At 37.1% G+C, this 22,587-nt stretch overlaps 1 protein-coding gene across 1 annotated transcript in view; it reads right to left on the bottom strand.

The window, feature by feature from the left end:
* Positions 1 to 12,281: 12,281 nt before the first annotated feature.
* Positions 12,282 to 22,587, bottom strand: part of LOC139743120 (alpha-(1,6)-fucosyltransferase-like) — a 62,921-nt gene continuing 52,615 nt past the window's right edge. The window contains exons 7-10 of the mRNA XM_071653629.1: positions 16,055 to 16,301; positions 15,170 to 15,346; positions 13,498 to 13,648; positions 12,282 to 12,647 (exon numbers count right to left, since the gene is read on the bottom strand). Of these exons, the coding sequence (XP_071509730.1) occupies positions 12,315 to 12,647; positions 13,498 to 13,648; positions 15,170 to 15,346; positions 16,055 to 16,301 (908 nt within the window). The 3' untranslated portion in view covers positions 12,282 to 12,314. The remainder of the gene's footprint in view (positions 12,648 to 13,497; positions 13,649 to 15,169; positions 15,347 to 16,054; positions 16,302 to 22,587) is intronic.

Consider the following 22,587-nt stretch of genomic DNA (forward strand, 5'->3'; position numbering starts at 1 on the left):
AGTGACGACTTGTATGAAGTCTCGTCTTTTAGATTCAACACCTGCAATACATAGAGCGCATTCCTCCGCGGCAGAAGCATGGGCATCAAGGAGAGATTATTGTTTCTTCTCATTCGATCTGTGACAACCTCTACCGTTTGTGTCGAAGGTGGCTTTCACATCTTGTTCCAAAACAAAGCCAAGGGGAATGAATAGAAAGGGCCACGGGTGAATTGGTTTAAAAGAAAGCTTGATTTTTTTTTCGTCCTTCCCTAATTCCCCCCTTCTATTACTTTAAGGGGAAAATCCAATCCATGATCAATTTGACTTTAAGAAAGAAAGAAAAAATACAAATTGATATTAAACAAATACAACAAAGAATGGTTCATTATAATCAGACAAACAATAAGACAGTAAAATTATGGAATTCAAATTTCCACATTATTTACCCTGAACTGTACAGTGTTAAACGAATCAGAATTGCGGAAATTACATTGTGGGTGATGTCATGCATGGATGGCCTCTACAGCCTCTTGTTTGCTCCTGCGCAAGTCTTCAGTGATATTCTTATAGGCCCTAGATATGAAAAAGAAGTAGAAAATGTAAACTTTTAAAATATGATAATAATCGGTAAAAGTGAAAAGATAGTAGGTGCAATGTGTATATAGGGGCACAAAGGAATGATACAGATGGTATTTTTGCTATTATTGTGAACGCATCCCTTTTGAGCAGTTAGTTTTGCTTGTAACTTATCCCTTTTTATACTTGGGAGAGATGTTACTATTCGGGAAGCATGGTTATAAATTCTTATATCCCACAACCTCATTCACATCCGATATCGAAAAAGTTATACTATGTGCTTTAGTTACTCACTTTCTTTTCTCTATCTTCAATTTATCAAATATATAACATGGAATAGAGTTCACTTTTAAGTTCTGGAAGGGAAAAATTAATGCTAAACAATATCTATATTGAACGCCCAGCGGTAGGCCGACGGGGGGGGGGGGGGGGGCATTGTGTGTGCTCCTTTCCTCACATATATAGCACCAAGAGGTCGAGATTTGTACGTATTTGCATGGAATTCAACTTTTGAAAAGACTCATTTATTTAGGAATGTTTACAGCACCCACTGGCTTCGGAAAGGAGGGGTTTGGGGAAATGCTAATTTTGTTAAAACCAATTAGGACGATGGATTTCGTCACGAGGGCAACGATTGGCTGTTTGGCTCCTCTTTCATTGACTATGGATAGTTTGTATTGTTTATTACGTCACCTTTGGCAGACCGTTTTTTGTCTCCGTCGGATGTGACGTTCGCGCCTTATTAAAAAACTATGCCCAAGGAAATAAATTGGCCCTACGTAGGGTAAGGATTACAACTGAGGAAAATAAAACGATAAGCTTGATGCTTTTTCATTCCTCAGTCCCCTCTTGCTTTAAAGGGAAAGGAAAACCACTCCATGGTCAAGTTGAGAACAGGAGAACACATTACTTTCCAATAAACAAACACAGCACAGGATGTTTCATTACAACCGGACATTTCGTATAAAAGTTATTGAATTCCCAATTTTTAAACGTTTTCCAGAAATGTAATATCATACCAAGTCACTTCGGTAAATTAGAAGAGGAGATGATGACAGCCGCGCGACCTCGAAAATCTGTTTCTTTGAGCATAAGTCTTCAATAAATATTCTTCTTTTCACATGAAAACGACGAAGATACGCGGACCGTTTACATCACAATACATTCTAGAGAAATGAAGTTTCAGCAAACAGATCAGAAAGAAGATCATAGGTGTACTTTCAACAAACGAATGATTTTTTTTTTTGTGGGGGGGGGGGGGAACGAACCTTTCGAATGATTAGTTTGCTTGTCATGTAATTGTGGGGGAGAGTTATTATTGTTTGGGAGAAATATGTTAAACCCTGATATTCCACAACCTCACGTCATATTCGATATCGATAAAACGTCTAGTACGTTTCACTTGAATTATAGGTCTAGTTACTTTTCAGTTTGTATCTGGTCAAGTAGAACGTGTATAGGAGTTTATACCTTTATGTTGTGGAAGGGAGAGATGGCTGTCATGCTAATAGCAGGGAGACATTCGCAGGACTAAAGACGACCCCGGGGTAGCATAATGTTTGTGTGTACTTCTTTCCTTCTTAGTTGGCATAGCTCTTGCCTCACATAGCAACAAGCGTCGAGACTACATAATGCATTACCGTAAACCACGGCTATTGAAAAGAATCCCTCGATGAGAAATGCAAACCGATTCAATAGCCATGTGATTAGACACTAGACAATGTTGTTTATTGGCAGACCATCTATCGTCTATGTCTGAGGTGACGTTCACGCCTAAACAGAAAACAAAACCAGAGGAACTGGACAGGATGTTTATAAGATGGATGAAGGGAGAGGAAGATTTAAAAGAAAGATTGGTGTTTTCTCATCCCTAATTCCCCTCTTGGTTTAAAGGGAAACATCACTGTATAGGATAAAGTTAATTTGGAGAAAGAAAGAAATTTTTAAGTGAAGCAAACACAAAAAATTATGTTTTTATTACAATCCGTATAAGCACAGGAAAGTTATAGATTTCGACATTTCAGCATGTTTTCCAGAAACGTAATGACAGTCACGTATAGTATTAGTCAAGCTAGATGAGTAAATGTCGTGTCTCTAAAGTCTCCTGCTTTCCTATGCATAATTCGTCCATGATCTTCTTTTCACTCGAAGAAGACGATTGTAAGTCCTTCATATCAAATAGCCTAAATCTATAGAGAAGTGAAGTTCTGGCACTTATGATATCTTGGAAAAAGATAACAGGTGATCTATCGACTTATACGCTTAGTATTATGATAAACCTTTCAAAGAGTGAGTTTTTAGCTGATGAAATCATGTTCTCTTCACTTTTGCATTTGTAATTGGGACTCTAACTGTCCGGAAAACATGTTAAACTCTATTCCACACCATCGTATCTCTTTCAATTTCCCTATAAAGTCTATGACTTTTCACATGAACTTGATATTTTTTCCACTTTGCCAAGTAGAACAAGGCTTGCAGTAAAGAGGGGGAAAAAAAGACAGCCAAGTATAAGGTGCACGTCCCCCGGCAAGGCGAACCCGGGGAGCATTATTATGTCACATTGCATAATGACAAGTCATTCTCAAAAGAAGATATCATGTCTTTATGATGGTAATTATTTTTCGCCTTTCCTATCCTTGCAAAACATGAGCGGTAGGCCTATACATTATAGTGTTATAACTGTTAAGACGTGCCAAGATCATAGAAAATTCGTAAAGATTGATGAAATGAAGATAAAATTAAATCAAATGGGCGCGCTCGGACACCACTACAATCTATCAAGAATTATACTTGAAGATTAGGACCTATACCATGTCGGTTTTATTTGTTTAAATAAACCGGAAAGGTGCAACATTGGCTCTCCAGCAGGCTGCTCAGTTTCAAACACTTTTGACAACATGCATCTCTGACTTACACTTTGCACACAATGGACGAAATTGACCATTTATTGTTTGGTATGTTTTATCATTCGTGCAGGGAAATTTCATTTCATTTAACGAATAAACAAACAAAACACAGCCAAACTTCTGTTGGAGGTGAAAATGAATCTTCACATCGCTCAGAAAGATAAGGACATCAAACGCCGAGATCAAAGGTAAAAATGCGCGTGTGGAATTCTTTATTACATCCCTAGATTAAGGGGCAGCTGTTTGAAGACTGGAGTAATAGATGACCAGCTTGGTGACTTCAGCTCTCAAACCTCCTTGCTTGTAGTCAAATGGGGATACGTTTCAGACCCAGAAGCCCCCTTTTTTATCGGTTACGGCGATCAGGACTCTGGTGTGATATGTGTTAAAGACATCGAGTTATGTCTCCGTAGGTCAATGCCTCTCTCCTCTTTATTTCACACGTAAGCTATTGCGTCATGAAGAATGACAACGATGCACTATAATAGCGAAGCAAACCTCATCGGACATCATCGGACAGAATGTGGCTAAACATTCACTTTTGTTATAGCGGTGAAATGATTGCCATATACATGTTCATCTTCAAAACTTTATATGTAGAATCAACTATTTTAAAATTAATATTATTACAGGTTTTACCGAACAAGGTCATGATTGTGTCATTCATGTTCATATTCCGGTCATTCAATTTCACGCATTTTACCCTCTCAGCTCCGAGTCAGCCACCAAATTCAAAATGGTTTAAAAATTTAAATCAAAGAAGAAACAAACTGACACTTATCCCACCCCTCCGTTTATTAGATAATTTTGAGTTAGATATTAAAGGGATGGTATAGTTATTGTTGAGATGGGGCTTCAGGTTTTCAACATTTTTTTTTTTGTGAGATGAGAAACTTATGAAATATTAAAGAGCAAACAATAAAAAGGAATCCAAAGTTCATTTGATTAGAATTGATTTTAAAATTGCAGAGACATCCAAAAACATACAGGTCCTAATAAAAGATGGGACCCACCTTTTTATTAGGACTATTTTGTTTTACTTTTTTGCATATATCTCAGCCATTTCAAAACCGATTTTCATTAAATAAACTTTGGAATCTTCTTAGAATTGTATGCTTTTTAATATTTCATAAGTGATTTCTAATTATCTTGCAAAAAAGTTAAAATCTGAATCCACCTTCTAAACCAGAATTATAGGCCTACCATCCCTTTAACTAGTTGTAGACATGATTATGGGAACTGATATGCTGTTCCTCTTTCCAGAACCTTGCCGTCCCAAAAATCAATTTTTGTCAGTGGACCTACGATATGGAATGCAAATCCTCCAGCTATTTAAGAAGCAGTTCATTACATGGCATCAGGCCTATTTCAAAGGAGAAACAAGCTTTACCTCCTAAGTACATTGAATTTTCTGTTTTTGTGTAGAGGTGTGTGTACGTAAATGTGTGTGTGTGTGTGTGTGTGTGTGTGTGTGGGCCTGTATAACCTTGTACTAATTTGCTGAATATGAGATGTTTTTGTAATCATTGTCAAACGATATTTAAATAACATGATTCATAAAAATATATAGTTGTAATTGTTTCATTCAGAGACAGGATAATATTCAAGGTTTTGCCTTCCTGCCTGTCTCTTAACACTTTTCAATCATTTTGATTTCTTTTTTTTTCATAAATCTTGTTGTAATTCTCAAGCTTTATGTATGTCTTATTGGTAATGCTGTCTATTCTTGTTATCTGTTCTCACGGAAGTGTTAACAAACCTCATCTCAATTCAACTCAGCTCATTTCACACACCTTAAAATCTAAAGGACCTACGAAATGCCAATGCATTTTGACTTGTATCAGTTCATAATACCCTGGACATCACTTATGTGGCCAAAAGAAAATCTAATACACACACACACACACACACACACACACACACACACACACACACACACACACACACACACACACATCCAACCCAACATTCTGACAGTGACATCATAATTATGTATATCACTGCTAAAGACCTAGACAGAACATAACTTGCTTTTTCCCCTGCAATGTCTTCTATTAATCATATGAGTAATAAGGAAATTTATATCATTTATTTGAAAATGTATATTTTGATATTCATTTGGCCACAAAAGTGATGTTGAGTGGGATATCAGAAATCAAAACAAGTCAAGAGGCACTGGTATTGCATAGTTCCTTTACACAGCCTGCAAAATTACAACTGGTCTGAGATTTATGACTGGTTTGCTGGTTAGTATAAGCTTAGCTCAGTCTCAGCAAAAGTCAGAAGGGAAATATATATACATAAAATGAAAATAACAGGTAAGAAATTGACACATGCACAACATTAAGATAACTTTTCACTGACCAGGTGCTTTATTACCTCCAGACATCACAACACACACTAAATTTGACATAACAGCTATCATATGATACAATGAATTAAGCAATGGAGGCTCACTGAAAATCACCTTCCCCTCTCATGAAGGAAGAAGTCTCTATAAAGTACTGTCTGTTGCTGGGATGAAGAGAGCTATATTCCAAGCACGCAGTACAATCTAATATATTTACAGGGAAAAAACAGGAGTGTCATTACGACACAGAATCTAGATATAAATGATTATTTTATACTGTAGAAGTGGAAATTTTTGCACACTTGGCTGGACATGACATGAGCATTAAAAAGAAAAGCTTGCAAATATTTTTGCTTTTAATACAAATATATGACATGATTTTTTTTATCTCTTTGATTCTACAGAATTCAAAACACACAGAATCCATCTGACCATAATGAGTGCAAAATAAAAAGATTTTAGCACAAAAATATCCACTTTTACAGTACAATATTGAAACTAGTGTTTCCTTTTATTTTTGAAACTTTCACTCAAATAGTACATCTCATGCCAGTCATTGCTCTGTCACAGTGGGTAGTACACTGCTTGATGACCTTTGCAGAATGTCCAATAACAGCTGTTCACTCCAATTCCTCTTACATCACCTCATAAAACACACACAAAGTGTAAAATTAAAAAAATAAAATGTTTCCATTCATGCATCATTGATACTTTGGAAATTTGGTTTAAAGTGTATCAAGAAAACTCCATTAAAAGGTAGTTCAAAGCATATTACTCCCTGCAGCTAAGGAACAAAGTTATAAATCATAATACATCACAAATGCGGTCATCATCATTAAACGACAAAGGCAACATTTTTCATGAAACCACAGTCAGATATTGCATAACACGCGCAAGTATCAAAAGTGCTGCAAAGTGGTCATGAAACATTTGGAACAAAATTGAGCACATATTTCACTAAACTGATATGACTCAACACATCACTAAATCCATATAGACACATCTGAATGTGTCAAATTCATATCTACTACAACTGAATACAAAGTTTTTAATGTAAAGATGTTATTTGCAAGACCAATAAAAAGCCACAAATAAGTTTCAGAATTTCTAGCCATAACCACAGCAAACTCCTACAATGTCCAATTACAGGGAAATAAATATGGAAGATTGCTGGTGGCTTGGTAGATCTACTCAAAAATGGAGCAAAGGGGAGAAAAAAGATAGAAGAGAGGGAGAGAGAGAGGAAAAAAAAGCAAGAAAGTGCACTAGTGAGGGCAAGGTCATGTGTGTGCATATCATTGTGCATGTGACCTGGAGGATAATAAGGGAATTCATTACCCACACACAATTATAATCATAGTTACTGAGAACATGTTAGCGACACGAGAAATTCACACTAACCTCACTTTTAGCCATGGAATAACTTCCATGGCAGTATGAATTACGCCACTGAAAGATAGTCCTTTTTTCCTGGAAGCACTACAATGCAGGTGGTTTGTGTCTATTAAAAGGATAACATCATGTAAAAATACCAGGTACATTTGACTGGTATATTCTTCATATTCATATATCCACACTCAAAAAGTAACACATTTACCCTTCTTTTCAAGCATACAATTCTTTGGAGAGATTAATTTTGATGATTTGATGACATTCTCAAGCAATATTTGATGCCTGACTTAAAGGGAAATTCTACTCTGTTTTCAAGTTCTCATGTCATCACCTCATAACCATCACACTGGTTTGCAAATGAAAGTATTGCAATTATGTTACTGGTTAATAATCTAGCTACTGTGGTCCCCCTCTGGAAAAAGAAACAAAACATTATAATCATATTGACAACTGTAGTGTAACATAAAGAATTTGCTGTCTTTGAATTGATCAAAAATAAGGAAATTTGGTGTGCAAGCCAATGAGAGAGGTGATGCAACGAACTTGTGACTTCATGTTGTGTGTCCCAGACAGGTATCAATATTCCATATAAACATAAATATTCCATTATCCCATCACTTTCCTTATTCTTTGTCCGGTTTCAATGAATTTTTCACTGTATGTTTTCACTTCGATACTCCTCTTTCAGTTAAATTCAAGATGGACAAGAGGCGGACTTCAAACACTCATACAGTATGCACCATCTAGCAGAGATACATCACTACACATCTGCTTTTATTCATACAAACAGATATATGTACCCTAGGCAGCATACACATTAGTGACCCTCCACTAGATACTTCTGAATGTTCGGACTAGTGAGGTATATAAATAAACCAACAAAGACGACAGTCAATCACATATCTACTGATAATTGCACAAATGCACTTCAAATAAACTGTTTCTCTCAAAAGAACTTTTATAAATTTCAAGTGTGCTTTGAAATCTTACAGAAAACAAGCAAAGCTACATAAGCCTTGGGAATTTTTAGATAAAATCCTAAATCCAAATATATTTTGACAATCTGGTCACATAACAAGAATATAATTATTTAGAAATTTCACTGTAAGTTTCATTTCACATGAGAGAAACTGCAATTACATGATTCTATCCTCATGAGGTTGTAAAAAAAAATCCTCCACATGAATCAAACTATGGTAAGCAAAGAGTGCATTTGCCTGGTTAGAGGTTAAATGGAAATCTTGTCTCATTTTCCAACTTGACATCATGGTCATTAACAGTTTCACTGTTTTTCCTTCTCTTTTCCATGTTTATCTGTCTGTACACATGCTGTAAGCTTGTCGGAAAAGACGAAAGTCTACATCCTTAGCATATCATCATATGTCTGTAAAGTAGCATCCATACATCAAATGAGCATATGCTCCTTCAAATGTGTTTTCTTATCGTTTGTTTTATCTGTGCGTTATGTCGCCCAATTCAATCAAACTGACATCTTCAATCATGTGCAATAAAGTGCAGTTAGGCACCAACATGTTTCCTCTACATCAACACAACTGATAATTTATTGACAAAACAATGAGTGTCAATGTGTTCCATCCCAGAATGCATAAAATCTTTTCTCAGAAGAAAAAATAATAAAGCAGGAAGAGCGTGATGGTAAGGAAGGTGTCGGAGGGCAGACGATATGAATTTGACTTAATCTTAGTAATCCACCACTGCCTAAATTTGGAATAATAGACCGTTTCTGTAAGGTATTACAATACATGGATGTTTCTTTCCTACAGCCTACTAATAATGCATTTACCAGCTCCCTCCAATGAAGTTCCATTGGTAGGAATCCACTTAGTTATTGCTAGGAAGGGCAAGCCTCGGGCAAGCTTTGTGGTTGTTAAGGGCAACTTTTGTGACAAAGCATGCATACAATTTGAATACATTTCAGAACTGGTCTATTGAGTATGTACTAGCACTTAAATGCAAAGAGATGAATGCAAACTACTAGTAATGTACTAATGCTATCATTAACGGGATGGTATAGTATTGGTTCAGATGAGGATACAGCTTTTAACTTTTTGCGAGATATTCAGAAACTACTTTACTACTACTACTGAATTATAAAAAGTGTATGATTCTAAGAGGAATTCAATGCTCATTTGATGAAAATCGGTTGTAAAATGGTTGAAATATCAAAAAAACCCCAAAACAACAACACATAAACGATACTAGTAAAAGGTAGGTCCCACCTTTAATTAGGATCACTTTGTTGTGGATATCTCAGCCATTGCAAAAACAGTTTCATCAAATAACTTTTGAATTCCTCTTAAAATTGTATGCTTTTTAATATTTTGTAAGAGGTTTCTCATCATCTCACAGAAAAAGCTGGAAACCTGAAGCTCCATCTCAACCAAAACCATACCCTCCCTTTAAAACTGCATGATTATTGTAGTCAAGTTAGCACCAACTTCACTGGGAAAAATATGTTCCTGCCCCAAAAATAGTGATTTATATTGTAAATACAAAGAACAATTTGCGCCATCATTCTTGATTTGGTCAAATGACTGATCTCCAAACATGATCCATGAACAATACACTATTTTTTTTTCTTTTTTTGCTACAGAATAGTTACCACATGATTTCACATAATCATTTCAAATGATCAAAGAAACATTCATGATTACAGATGCAAAGACCCCTGATGGACATTGGGAATAATATTGTGGTTAAGGGTTAAGAATGAAAAAAAAATGACCCAATTTTTGTCTTTGTAATCCATGATTCAATAAATAGTATTAGTAAATTGCCACTACATAATAACGCTCCATACTGCTTTGGCACAGTCAGCTTTTTTGAACACAGTCATCCTTTCGAACATGATTTCAGTTACCCATAGGTTTCTAATACACATATATATGTATTTTGTGTCAAATATCATACTAAAAGGTATAAGTAAAACATGATGTACACTTACTTCTTCCATTTACTCTAAAGCATATCAAAAACAGTCTTGCAACTGTTGTGCAGTCCCTAAAGTGACACATATTTATGAATTTATGGCCAATTAATTTAGCCAGAATGAGTGTGTGTGTGTGTGTGTGTTTATACATCTAGTGTACCTCAAGAAGCTTTTTGCATTGAGTTATGCACTCCGTCAGTCGCTCAGGTTGAAGGTTCACAGCACACACAACTGCGAGTGTATCATTCTACCAGTTGTTCTACAATACACTCACTGTTCTACCTTTGAGTGCAAGCCACTATGGCAGGCCAAATGTGCAGCAAATGTGGGCTTATTGTTCTGTTACACTACACAATGCATTGTCCAGAAAAAAAAAAATGCAGCTATGGTTGAGTATTTCGTCAAACACCTTCAAGTTTTTCTAACTGGGAATAGACTCTTGTCACCATGGCTTGATTTGATCCTACATTCACTGAATTCTCCTCCTCTCTTAAAATGAGTTTTATACAAAGTTTCCATTTTGTTTTACTGATGTCTCTTCTAGTTTAAGCAGTGAAAATAACATGCCTTGTACTGTCACAGTGAAGTTCTCATCCATCCAAATCCAGATTAAATGGGTGGTAAATGTATGTGTAATATATTTTGATATTGATATATATACATGTATATATCAAAACTCACAACTCATTGTCACAAGGTGGAAAGTAAATGAAGTCCGCAGTCCTGATAAAATATCTCAGTATATTTCAAGTCCGACAAGGAGTGAATCTTTCACAGTGAATCTTTCAAGATCAGACAAGACATACACTTGAATAAAAAAAAAAAAAAAATCTGTATGTATCTCCATGAAGAGAGAGTGATATATTCTTTGTTCAAACATTTGCCATCTTCCTTGCTACACATTCAAACAAACATTTCATCACCAAATCATGATTGACACATTCAGCATAAAAGAAGAAGCAATTGTCTTCCATCATAATGTAGGTCATATAGTAGTACATTTATCTATATATAATCACTCTCTGCATAATTTCTATGATACAGATAGTACAAAAATTTTGGTATTCACAATTCCATCATTTTGATTATAAAAAAAAATCACTTTACATCCCTGTTTACACATTACAAACCACTATCTACAGTAATTAGAAAATTAGGCACAATTCTGATACAATGACACAGACATGATCACAAATACATATAATACTGAATCATTTTCCTTTACAATGCTCTCTGCTATATATATATATTTTTTGAAGGAAACCGTATTCTTTGCACATATTTCCTCTTTCACTCAAATGAAACATGAGCTGGCTCACATTACAATGTCAGCTGCAAAATCTTGCAAACTTGAGATGTATTTGTGGATGTAACTGATACTTTCACCTGTAATATTCACATCTGAACGCCATTTGACTTCCACAGTAATAAAGGAAAGTTCTTGTATGTGTGTTGTATGTGCTTATGTCTGCTGTTGAGTGTGTTTGTGTTGTTGTTGCTGATGTTGTGTGTGTGTGTGTGTGTGTGTGTGTGTGTGTATACATTCTATGTCTTCTTTATTGCCATCATTATAAAGCAAAATATAAAAGAATGTTTCTTTTCTTCTTGTTTTCCATTCCTTCACACAAAATACTATTAAATGGGATGTATATTCGAACAAGTTAAGAGAACACTGTCGCATATCAAGGGATTAATGCAACCTACAGGTTGGTAAAATGGCAAGTAACACGGACATTGTACACAACCACGAATGAGATGTTTTTTTTTCAGTACACATTAAACAGTGTCTCTTAAATACACACACAATTTTCCTGTGCAACCTTTTCAGATATGTGCACCAGTAATGAGATGAACATGACTAGTTTTCTGTGAAAAGTTCTTGTCTCTGAGCAAATTTTCATGATGGCACACGAAACACACAAGAGAGTTTAATGTGTGCCCTTCAATTACTGACAAAACAACAATCTGTGTTTGCTCATCAAATATTAGATGTGCAAAGAAGACAAGAACTCTGGCGACTTGGATCTTGCAGCTCTAACACCTCTGTCAAAATGATTGTAGCACTGTACAACAAATAGGCCACTCATGCTAATGTCCAAATTCAAATTTACACGGAATCCCCACCCAACACTGCCTCCCCTGTACAAGCAATTCTGGGTTATAAATTGAAGTCCTTGGCTGCCTCGTACACTGGCATCCTAACAATATCAGTTTTATCCTCTACTTTGTAGGAAGGGTAGAGTCCAGCACGCCGTGGCGTTATGCGGTGGTTGGTCCCCTTTGAATACCCATCCCAGTGGTTGCCCGCTACCCCGATCACATCCCCCGGCTGCAGCTCAATCTCGTCCGCTCCGCGTGGCTTGTGGGGGTACAGTGCTATCTGCTCGTGGGCATTCTGTCCACCAAAGTAGTAGATGTCATCAAGGGAGCGGAAGTTGGAGGCAGCATTTGGGTGCAAGTACTGCATCATCTCATAGGCTACACGACAGACCTGGAATATGTTAAAGCAAATAAAAATTGTGCAAAAAGAGGCATTAGCGAGAAAAACTGGACCTAAAAGTCGAGGCGATCATACACAGTTTGTGCACTAAAACTGACCTTGCATCCACTTCTACTAGCAAATGACCAATCGATCATTTCTGATAGGTCATAAACATTACATGGGGAACCGATTTCAAGCTCATGGTACTTTAATGGGGAAGGGGGGGGGGGGGGGGTTGTCATGGTCTACTGAATGTGTAAGTGGTACTGCATTTTTTATGAGACCCTGCCATAGCGCTTGCACACTTTTCCTGCGCTGCTTTTCTCTTCCTAGGTGTGTTGTGTAAATGTGTACCTGGTAGGAAGATGTTAATGAGGTTGGAGTTAAAAACTGATGAGACAGTCAGGCTGAAATTCTCCCAAGGGAAGTTGAGCGAATGCACTGTACATGTTGGTTTCTTTCCATTCCATTAGATTATGATAATAATGATAATAAGAGTGGCTACTTAGGTAGTGCACAGGTTAACCTTTTGGTGCTGCTCACAGCACTTCAAGAAAAGTGTGTGTGCAAAACATAAGAGACCAGGCAAAAGAGAGAAAAAAAAAAAAAAAAACCCCACACACACAAGCCCCCCCCCAAAAAAAAGAAAAAAGAAAAAAAAAAGAGGGACATTGTGAAAAACACTGTTTGTAATTGTTAATCATTCAAATGCAAATGACAACTGGTTGTAAAAAGAGTAAATAGCAGAATTTTTTAGATTATGAATTGTCTTATTGCCATAATCACAAAACAAATACCAAAACATCTCTTGACGGAAAGAAATGTGGAGGTAATATTTTCTTTCTTCTCTTCAACAAACCTGGGAGGAAAACGTGCAAACGAGAAAATCACATCTGGACAAGAAGTGGATGTCAATGATCACACCACGAAGAGAGTCCTCCGAGTATCTTGAAGAAAGGCCAGCTGATTTGGAGATGTCGTTGTCGCTCACAAACACATAACTGGGAAATCTGTTTGGGTTGGAAAATACAAAATGAAAATTCAGGGTACTATCAATTTGATGCAGGATTCTAATAAACATAGCTGGAAACTGAATTACTTCTCTCAAGCCAACTCATAACTAATTTACATCCTTGATATGATAATCCATGCCACCTACATGACAGTAATTCGATTCACAGAATTTGCATCTGATTAATTCAAGTTGATCAAAAATCAATTGGTTCATTTCACACTGACAAATTACACGAGCAACAGTATTATCCTTGCCATGGTAGTAGATATGCTCATTTTGCTACATTGGGTGCAAGTGTGACATGACACTCAAACTGCTGACCTACTTCAATAGTAATAGTATTCGTAAAGCAAAGTTGGAATTTAACCATTCTGTAAAATAATGTATTATCCATTTTGATGGGGATATAAAGTGAAACTAGCCGAATAAAAAAACAAACAAACATGAAAAGGAGATGTTAAAATTGAAATGATAACGCTGAACGTTGATGAATTTGACATTCATGAAAGTAAGAATATTAGTAAGAATTGCATAGAATTACAGGACTTGTTTATGCTAATTGAATCTGAACGTTCAAAGGTCGAAGTTGTGTGCCCATAAATGAAAGTGAAACTGGTATTTGGTGCGAATTTGAACGTCTATCCAGCTGGCGCGAAATTGAATGCCAACTTTGAGCCATTAAATTGAATGAATTTCTGTCCAAATTGAATGAAATAAAATGTAAAAGGAATGACATGAAACGAAAATTGAATACTCAAAGAATTAAAATGAACCATGAAGGTAGAGCAGTGACAAAAAACCCTTGAATTTGAACGCCTTGTCATTAATTTGAATGCAAATCTGATGAAATTGGGCGGGAAAACCTACATTATTGCCATCATTACTATGTTCCCATTGTATTGAGAATGTATATGTTTGCTATATGATATATGTTTGCTCCAAGAGAGTATTAGCATGTGATTTTAAAGAGTTCATTTTAGTGAGAATGTTATATACAGTATATTTATACAGTGTATATAACAATATCCTAGCTACTCATTTGTCATGATATTGCCTTTGGTCTGTGCTGAATGCATGGTTTTGCAATACCTTTTTGTTCCATCTCTTTCATTAAATCTGTTCATGTGTTTGACATTTCAAACGATTCATATCTTTCATTTCTCTTTTTGCATTGTGGATGTGTTTTTCTACCACAGAAAAATATCATAAATGAAATCAAGCTTCAATAAAAACATGACGAATATGCCAGTGTTCCTGTTTTATTTTCAAGCGAATACTGAGATATATTCAGCTGGCTATCTAACCATGACATGCATGCACTGTTTAACAGAAGCATGAGCTAATTTATCCACTAGAAGGCATCACAAGGAAGGATGGCTATCTCAGAATCTCTGATTTAATGATAAGCATCCGTCCGTCCATCCATCCATCCATCCATCCATCCATCCATCCAATCCATCCATCCATCCATCCATCCATCCACCCATCCATCCATCATCGTGAGAGATGCACTCACTTCCTCTTTGCTTCCTTGAGCAGACTGGCATCGTCTGTGGCAAGGTAAATTCTCCTGGTGGGCACCTCCTGTATCCTCTCCAGCCTCTGGTAGTATTCCTCGGCGTGGAACATGTATTCCTCGATGCCATGGAAGGCTGCCTCCGTGCCCACCTTGTCAGTACGCCTTACATGGAGTCTGCAGGGAGGATGAGAACAGTGTTGTTAGATAAAGAACCAATGTCATAATTTCTTGTGCAATATTCACTGGGGGCTCACATACTACACTTTGTCACGACAGTGACTGGGGTAACATTAGTTGCAACAAATTGAAAGGAAGGAGTTCTATTAGGTTAAACTAGAAGCATTTGGAGAGTGCAAGCCTCCACAATAGCCATTATTTCACAAATGCCATAAAACTCTGCATGCAGCTCTTAAAAAACAACAACAAACAAACAAACACAACTTGGACTAGATCATGACCTGGACTACCATCAAAAGCTAATCACCTGTTCCTTTACCCAAACAAACCTACCTTCTACCTTGAGTACTCCATCAAAATCTGTTCATTTGTTTTTGAGTAACATTACTAACAGACAAACAAACAAACAAAAACAAATGCTACTAAAAAAAACGACAAAAAAACAAAAACAAAACAAAACTCCTTGGCAGAGGTAACAACAATGTAAGGTGTAAAGGTAGCCGGAAAGCAGAAGTAATTGTTCATCATAATGGATTGGAGAAGCAGTACTATTCGTAGTTGTATTAGAATATTAGCTTTAGTAGCAGTTTTAATAGAAGTTCTAGGTAAAGTAGTATATCATGCTGTAGGAGCAGTAGCAATCTGCAGTACATGACATAATGTGTGAGGGAGCAGACATTGACTCTATCTGGAAGAAGAACTGACCCGACGATGGGATTCTCAAATCCCAATAGCCCCGTCATCTTCTGGATATCCTCCTCCAGAGCCGGCTGGGGTCGCTGGATGTACGTCATGATCTGACCCATCCACCAGACGATGGGATGGCTGTGTAGCCTCATCAGCCTGGCGGATAGGTCCTCCGGAATGGCCAGGGGGAGGAAGTCTGGCCTCGGGTGAAGGCCATCGACGATGGGGAGCTCGATCACCTGGATATGCTCAATTGTACCAGGAGCTGTAGAATCAAGCAAAAAGTGACATATGGCGATTACATATTGGCATGGTGCATACAATTCTGTACGTAATGATGCTTTATAACATATACAGTCTTACCACTGTCTATCCTTGTCAGAGCCAGTAAAGACTTGCCAAATATCAAGTCAGATGATACTCTGAGTGTTAAGGCATGTAGCCAACAGATGATAATCTTGTATGACGTCAATAGAGACAACCAAGCTGTATTTCCTTTAAACTCATCAATCAGCATTATCTCTGCACTCATTCCACATTGGGAAAGAAAAATGTCTTTGGATAATTTTACCTCCAAAACTATTTGTCATTTCAAAGGAAAAATAAGTTCAATGCTACAAACTTCTTTAACTCTTCAGCATTCTACATAGCCATGTCATTATGATTGTAAGTTTGAATACAAAAATCAAATGGACACAAAAATATTGAGTGGATCATTAACATATAGAAATAGAGGTTCTAGCTGTCTTTCCTAATCTGTGAGAAGCAACATAAATCACCCTGTGAGACATCAAGACAATGACTATGCTGGGTCTTTAACCCTCTATTTCACTTTTCACAGGGCATTCTGGAGCTGATTCAAGGATGAGACATCATTTAATTAATTAGCCACCCTGGCTGAAAATCTGCCTAGGGTAGATGAGTCCAGTCAATATAAATATCACAGCATGGTGAACAAATTTATGTGGCACGTTGACAGTAAGCTGGCATAATATCAAACAGATTAAACAGTGGATGTTTCCTTTCAAATACATACAAAACAATGAAGTTGTAGACTTTAGACAATTTCACATGCTTCTATGCAGCAGTGATATCATCCCATGCAGTCCAGTCACACCCCTCTTTCCCCAGCTCTTTCCTCAAAACACACCTCCAAATTAAACACATCCTGCCATACACACAGTTTGTTAGAAAAAAACAGTGGCAATACAAAGCAAATGTAACATATACTATGCAAACTGACACATCTGCACCACACACATACTTTTACACTATCCTATAAAAGCACACACACACACACACACACACACACACACACCCTGGTAACAATGAAACTGAATACAGAGCACATATGAAAGGATCTGAACATCTGATACCTAGATGATGCCCTCATAACTTATTAAGTAAAGTAGCTGTACTTGGTGGCAGAGTGCCAAGAGATCCATTTCCATCTCAGACAAACATCTCTCAATCTCTATCTTCCATCAACCTTTCCCCACACACTCCTCCGGGGGAAGAGTTGCACCTCTCAAACTAAAATGTAGGATTAAAACTGTGTGACTGAAAAACTGCATTCAAATTCTCAGGAAGTATTCAACCAGGGAGGTGGGAATGATTCAAGTGCCCCCATTTCAAGTTCTATCACTTAAAATACAGTCAAACCTGTCTATAGCAGCCACCCAAGGGAGATGGAAAATGTGACTGTTATACACAGCTGGCCACTATAGACAGGGTCTTTTAACATGCCTTTTCTGGATGGGGGGGGGGGGGGGGGGTGTTTTTAGTGGCAGTATACGGCAGGTGGCTGCTATAGACAGGTGGCCGCTGAGGCAGGTTTAGCCATATTTCAATCGATCTCTGCCACACAGGTTTGACGTTCATGCATCTACAATGTACAGTAGACACTGAAAAGATTCTGCTCTTTGTTTATTGAGGTGGTACATAACACTTGTCAATGCAACAAAACTACAACTGGTGCTCTCTTGTGCACATTACTCAAATAGGTTCCTATCACTGAAAGTTCTTACCAAGTCTCTCATTTGAGGCCTCTCAGATGTGTCAATCAACAATGTTTTGAAGCTTTTTTGTAACTAACGTAATTGTGAGTATGATGTCCTAATACTAGGCACATACAATATACTTTTAGTGTTTTCACTTTCAAGAATATCTCTCGGCTTGTAAGATTTGCAAAATGAACAAACAAAAGGTATTTATAACACAAATGTGTAGTATATCAACTGTAAGGTAAGAAATAGCTAACTTTTCTTTTGAAAAGTTATAAGAACTCGTGTGGTTTTCAATTGCCAATTCATCCAATCATGAAATTGTCTTACAAGTCTGAACTCATGAAACATTACACTCCCAAAGCACATGGTACAATCATCCCTGGGGTAACAAGACCTCATAGCTCCAATGGCATTGGATATACATTGTATGTCATACATGATACATTTATACATCAAAAAACCTCCTAACTCACCTCTGAAATTTGAAAATATGGATTGAGTTTGAAGACATTACAATTATTGATGTAATCCCAACACTGTTTCTACATTACAGCAACACTGCTGTATTTTCTAAAAATGTTGTGAAAGTGAATTTTTTTGTCAATTTGTACTTTTTATCATTCATTGCTGGTATTTCATTTGACTAAAAAAAAAACACAAAAAAAAAACTTATCCTTCACTTATGCCCTATCTCAGTTTGATACATCAAGTTGTTTATTTCAACTGCAAAATCATCAAAAGTCTAAAAATTTGCTAAATATATATCTGCTTCTGAAATTGGCAAGACATTTCAGACAATCTTAAATTCCTGCTCCTTTTTTGACAATGGCAAATTTTCGCACATTTCTTTCTGATTTTGTGCAGATCTAATTAATTTAACCAGTTTCATCTGATCTCTTTCTAATTATAGAATATGCAGCAAAATTCAGGGATGCCAATTCACTTAAGATGACGTGATGAGTCCTGCAGAAAAATCCACGAGGACTTGACAGGTTTTGAAGGGTTCTGAGGAAAATACTGGTGCTCCGTACAGAGACACCACCTTGCCTCGATTTTCTGAGGGCTATGATGGATTTTAGGGAAAGGGTTAAGATATATATGGGACGGGGGGGGGGGGGGGAAAGATACCATCGAATAACTGAGTAACAGCAAGCTTCGTTCCCTTTGTGTCCCATGGATGTACATGTAAGGGGTTAGGATTTCACTTGAATTATGTCTAGTTAGCCTTGACAGGCAAGGAAGAGCAACATCCTCTCTATTATACGCTAACCATTCCTGTTGCATCATACCAATCTTTCGAACAGAGGGTGCACTGTGGAATTAGCTACATGTACAATGTATGAGGTACTTGGCAAATTCAAATGGACACTGTTACAATGGGTAAGAACAGAGTAGCGCACTAATCGCTTCACAAACTCTACCCTGACATTCCGTGTATTTGAATAGAAATGAAAGGGAACTTATCACACCATCCAATAATCTTTTTTGTTACACTGATTTGGTAAATTGTAAATCTTGATTGAGTCCTTCCCTTGACGGGTTCCATGGATTGTAAATTTTCAGGGACAAAAGGTAACATTTCTCTGATTATCTACTCATACCTGCCAACCCTAGAATTCAATAAACAGGTATGAATGGGAGAAATACTGCAAAAACTAGGAATTTCATCCAACTCCTTCACATCAGTAAGTGCTTACAAAAATATGATTAAGAGGTAGAATAAAGCTTCTTTCTCTTAAGATGGGTATATTATTGGTCGAGATGAGGGTTTAGGTTTAAACTTTTTTAAAGATTATTTGAAACAACCTGTACAAAATGTAAAATAGCATACAATTCCAAGAGGAATGAAAAGTTTATTTGATGTAAATTGGTTTAATTCCTTTTAATTCCTTTCAGAATTGTATGCTCTTTAATATTTCATATACATGGTTTTTAAATCTTGCAAAAAGATAAAACCTGGATTCCCAACTCAACCTGAACTGTATCATCCCTTTAAGAATCTTAAGTACTCCTATTAAACAAGAATAGTTGGCAGTTATTAACTTGGAAACCATCTAATATTTATTTATGGCATCAATTTACCACTAGTCTCCTCTGTCTTTATACAGGGAATCGCAAAGTGTGTGTAGATGCACTGAAGCAGACATACGTATTGTAATATGTTGTTGACTCATGAAGTGTGTGTTATGGGCTGATGCAGCCATCACCATGACATCCTAACCAGTCATTACTTCCTCTTATCTATTCTAAATGACACACTCATGGAAATGGTAATGACACTTGGGGGGGGGGGGGGGGGGGAGAAGAAAGTCCGTAACTTGAGCTTCAAAATACATTTAATCTCCATGTATCCTCCTGTACCACCATCTCACAGTATGTCATCAATGAAATTGTGATATAACTATCCAATGAACCCAAAGAATAAAATACAATGCATTATTATTCATCTATGAAAGCATCTACATACAACATAAGTTATCTGTACTATTAGACAGAGGGAGTGGCCAAGAGTAGCCATGCCCTACCCCACATCTATTTGAGGACCATGATATCTTTAAAATAACTCTGCAGGAAGAAGATGGTCCATGACACAACATTTACAAAAGTAACAGCTCATAAGAAGCAAACTGTGAGCATCGCTTTCAAACCAGGCATGCTGCAAGCCCGACTGTACATTTGTCTGACATCATATCAATAAAGTGTCCTTTCTTACCTAAACCCAATCTAAAGAATCACCGATGTGTGCCGTCGACTTTGCACAGTAACGGTACCTACACTGTACATAACTTCAAAATTTGACCAGAAGGCATACTCATTTCTACCTCACTCTCCCCTACTGGTTTTCCACTGAAGCCATGTGCATAAAACCATGCTTAATGAAACCACAGTATCAATAATGTAGATACCGTTAGTGCACCAGTTTTCGACAGGACCCAGATTTCGACACCCAGCAGATAATTCTTATTAAATTTTATACTCAATACAAATGTCTGACTTCAACAATCAACCAAATTATCAATCACATTTCTAGTCTTATATAAACACCGTTTGTCACTTGTCATCATAATCCGACAGTAGAATATTTAGGAGAAAAGCAACACAGTGTCAGCAGAAATTTTGATGTCAGCCATTTTTAGGGGTTCAAACAATATGACGCATTTTGTAAACATCGCCGTAAAATGAAATTCACCCATGCCGGTTATCTTACTTGAGTATCAGTTTATTTGCCAAATCCTGATGTTTGATTTCATAATCGTCTTTAGTAATTTCATGGCTGAATTCATGATAAATGAGCAAACTTGTAGAAAGAGTTGGCTTTGAGAATGTGGCACCAGATTTCAACATTCCCATATTAAGACACGTTATAGAGGAAACAACAAGTTCTTGCGCCGGTACTTTGCTGGTTTGCGTCCACAATGCAGTGTATGCGTACTGTACGCGCCATGTGATTTATGTGTGATGCGCGCTGTGATTGTGTCGAAAAATGATGCTGGGTGTCGAAATCTGATGTCAGCGACAGCGTGATGGAAATCGCTAAAATTGATCACGAGTGCATTCAAACTGGAATTCGCTCAAGGCATATTATTATTGGCCTTTGTAGCTCAACTTCATATCGAAATTCCGAGGTAAAACGGTGCAGTATTGTTGGTAAACAAGGAAATGTGCTAAAGTGTTGAAAACCGGTACCCGAACTGTACTACTCGTATTACAATTTACAGAGTGAAAATTAAAACTGACCAATCAACCAAGGAGCATCCTACTGGACTATTATTTGACCTTTCAAAATGATCTTTCAATCCCTGTCCAGGCAGAATCCTGATTAGCGACACTGATAAGCGTAATGCAACAACACATCTCATATCTTTCGGCATTATGTGACCTTGAGCATTGGCCCTTGACTTCAAATTAATTTATCAAATCATCACTTGAAGTGCATTAGAATGACAAGATAAAAATGATGCACAGGTCTGAGTGCATCAGTACAAATTGTGTACGCAAGGTAACTATGGAATGCTTTGCCACAAGGCGAAGCCGAGTGGGTTTAGGCTAAATTTTACAGTTACCGCAAGCACACAAGTCCTACTAATCTAATGCACGAATAGACATGTGCATCATCTGTTTTATAGAATGGGCAATTCCCCCCCCCCCCCCCCAGAAATCCATTTTTTGATCATGTAACCTGATGGCAAATGTACTGAATGCATATTTTCTTTTGGCTTGCCATATAGATCAAACTGTGTAACAGTAATCACTGATGCATGAAAATTGTTTCTGATGCATGGCTACCTAGCCATCTCTTGTAAGTGCGTGTTTATACGCTGTGTTACAATTGTACAAATACACGCAATAGCGTGTTTACTGTGCCTATCGAACATGCTGTCAGTACAAACTGATCGCACGATTCTCTTGACTTCTTCTATAAACAGATGACATTTAATGAGAAAAGAGAGAAGGAAAGAAGAGAAATAATTGTAATCGCCATGTACATTCTATCCAATGGACCAGTTCTGTAATGTATTCAGATCTTATGCATGCTTTGTTCAC

This window comes from Diadema antillarum, unplaced genomic scaffold (genome assembly GCF_040938485.1).
Source record: "Diadema antillarum isolate AM-2024a unplaced genomic scaffold, OU_Dant_1.0 seq00001051_RagTag, whole genome shotgun sequence".
Classification (NCBI taxonomy): Eukaryota; Metazoa; Echinodermata; class Echinoidea; order Diadematoida; family Diadematidae; genus Diadema; species Diadema antillarum.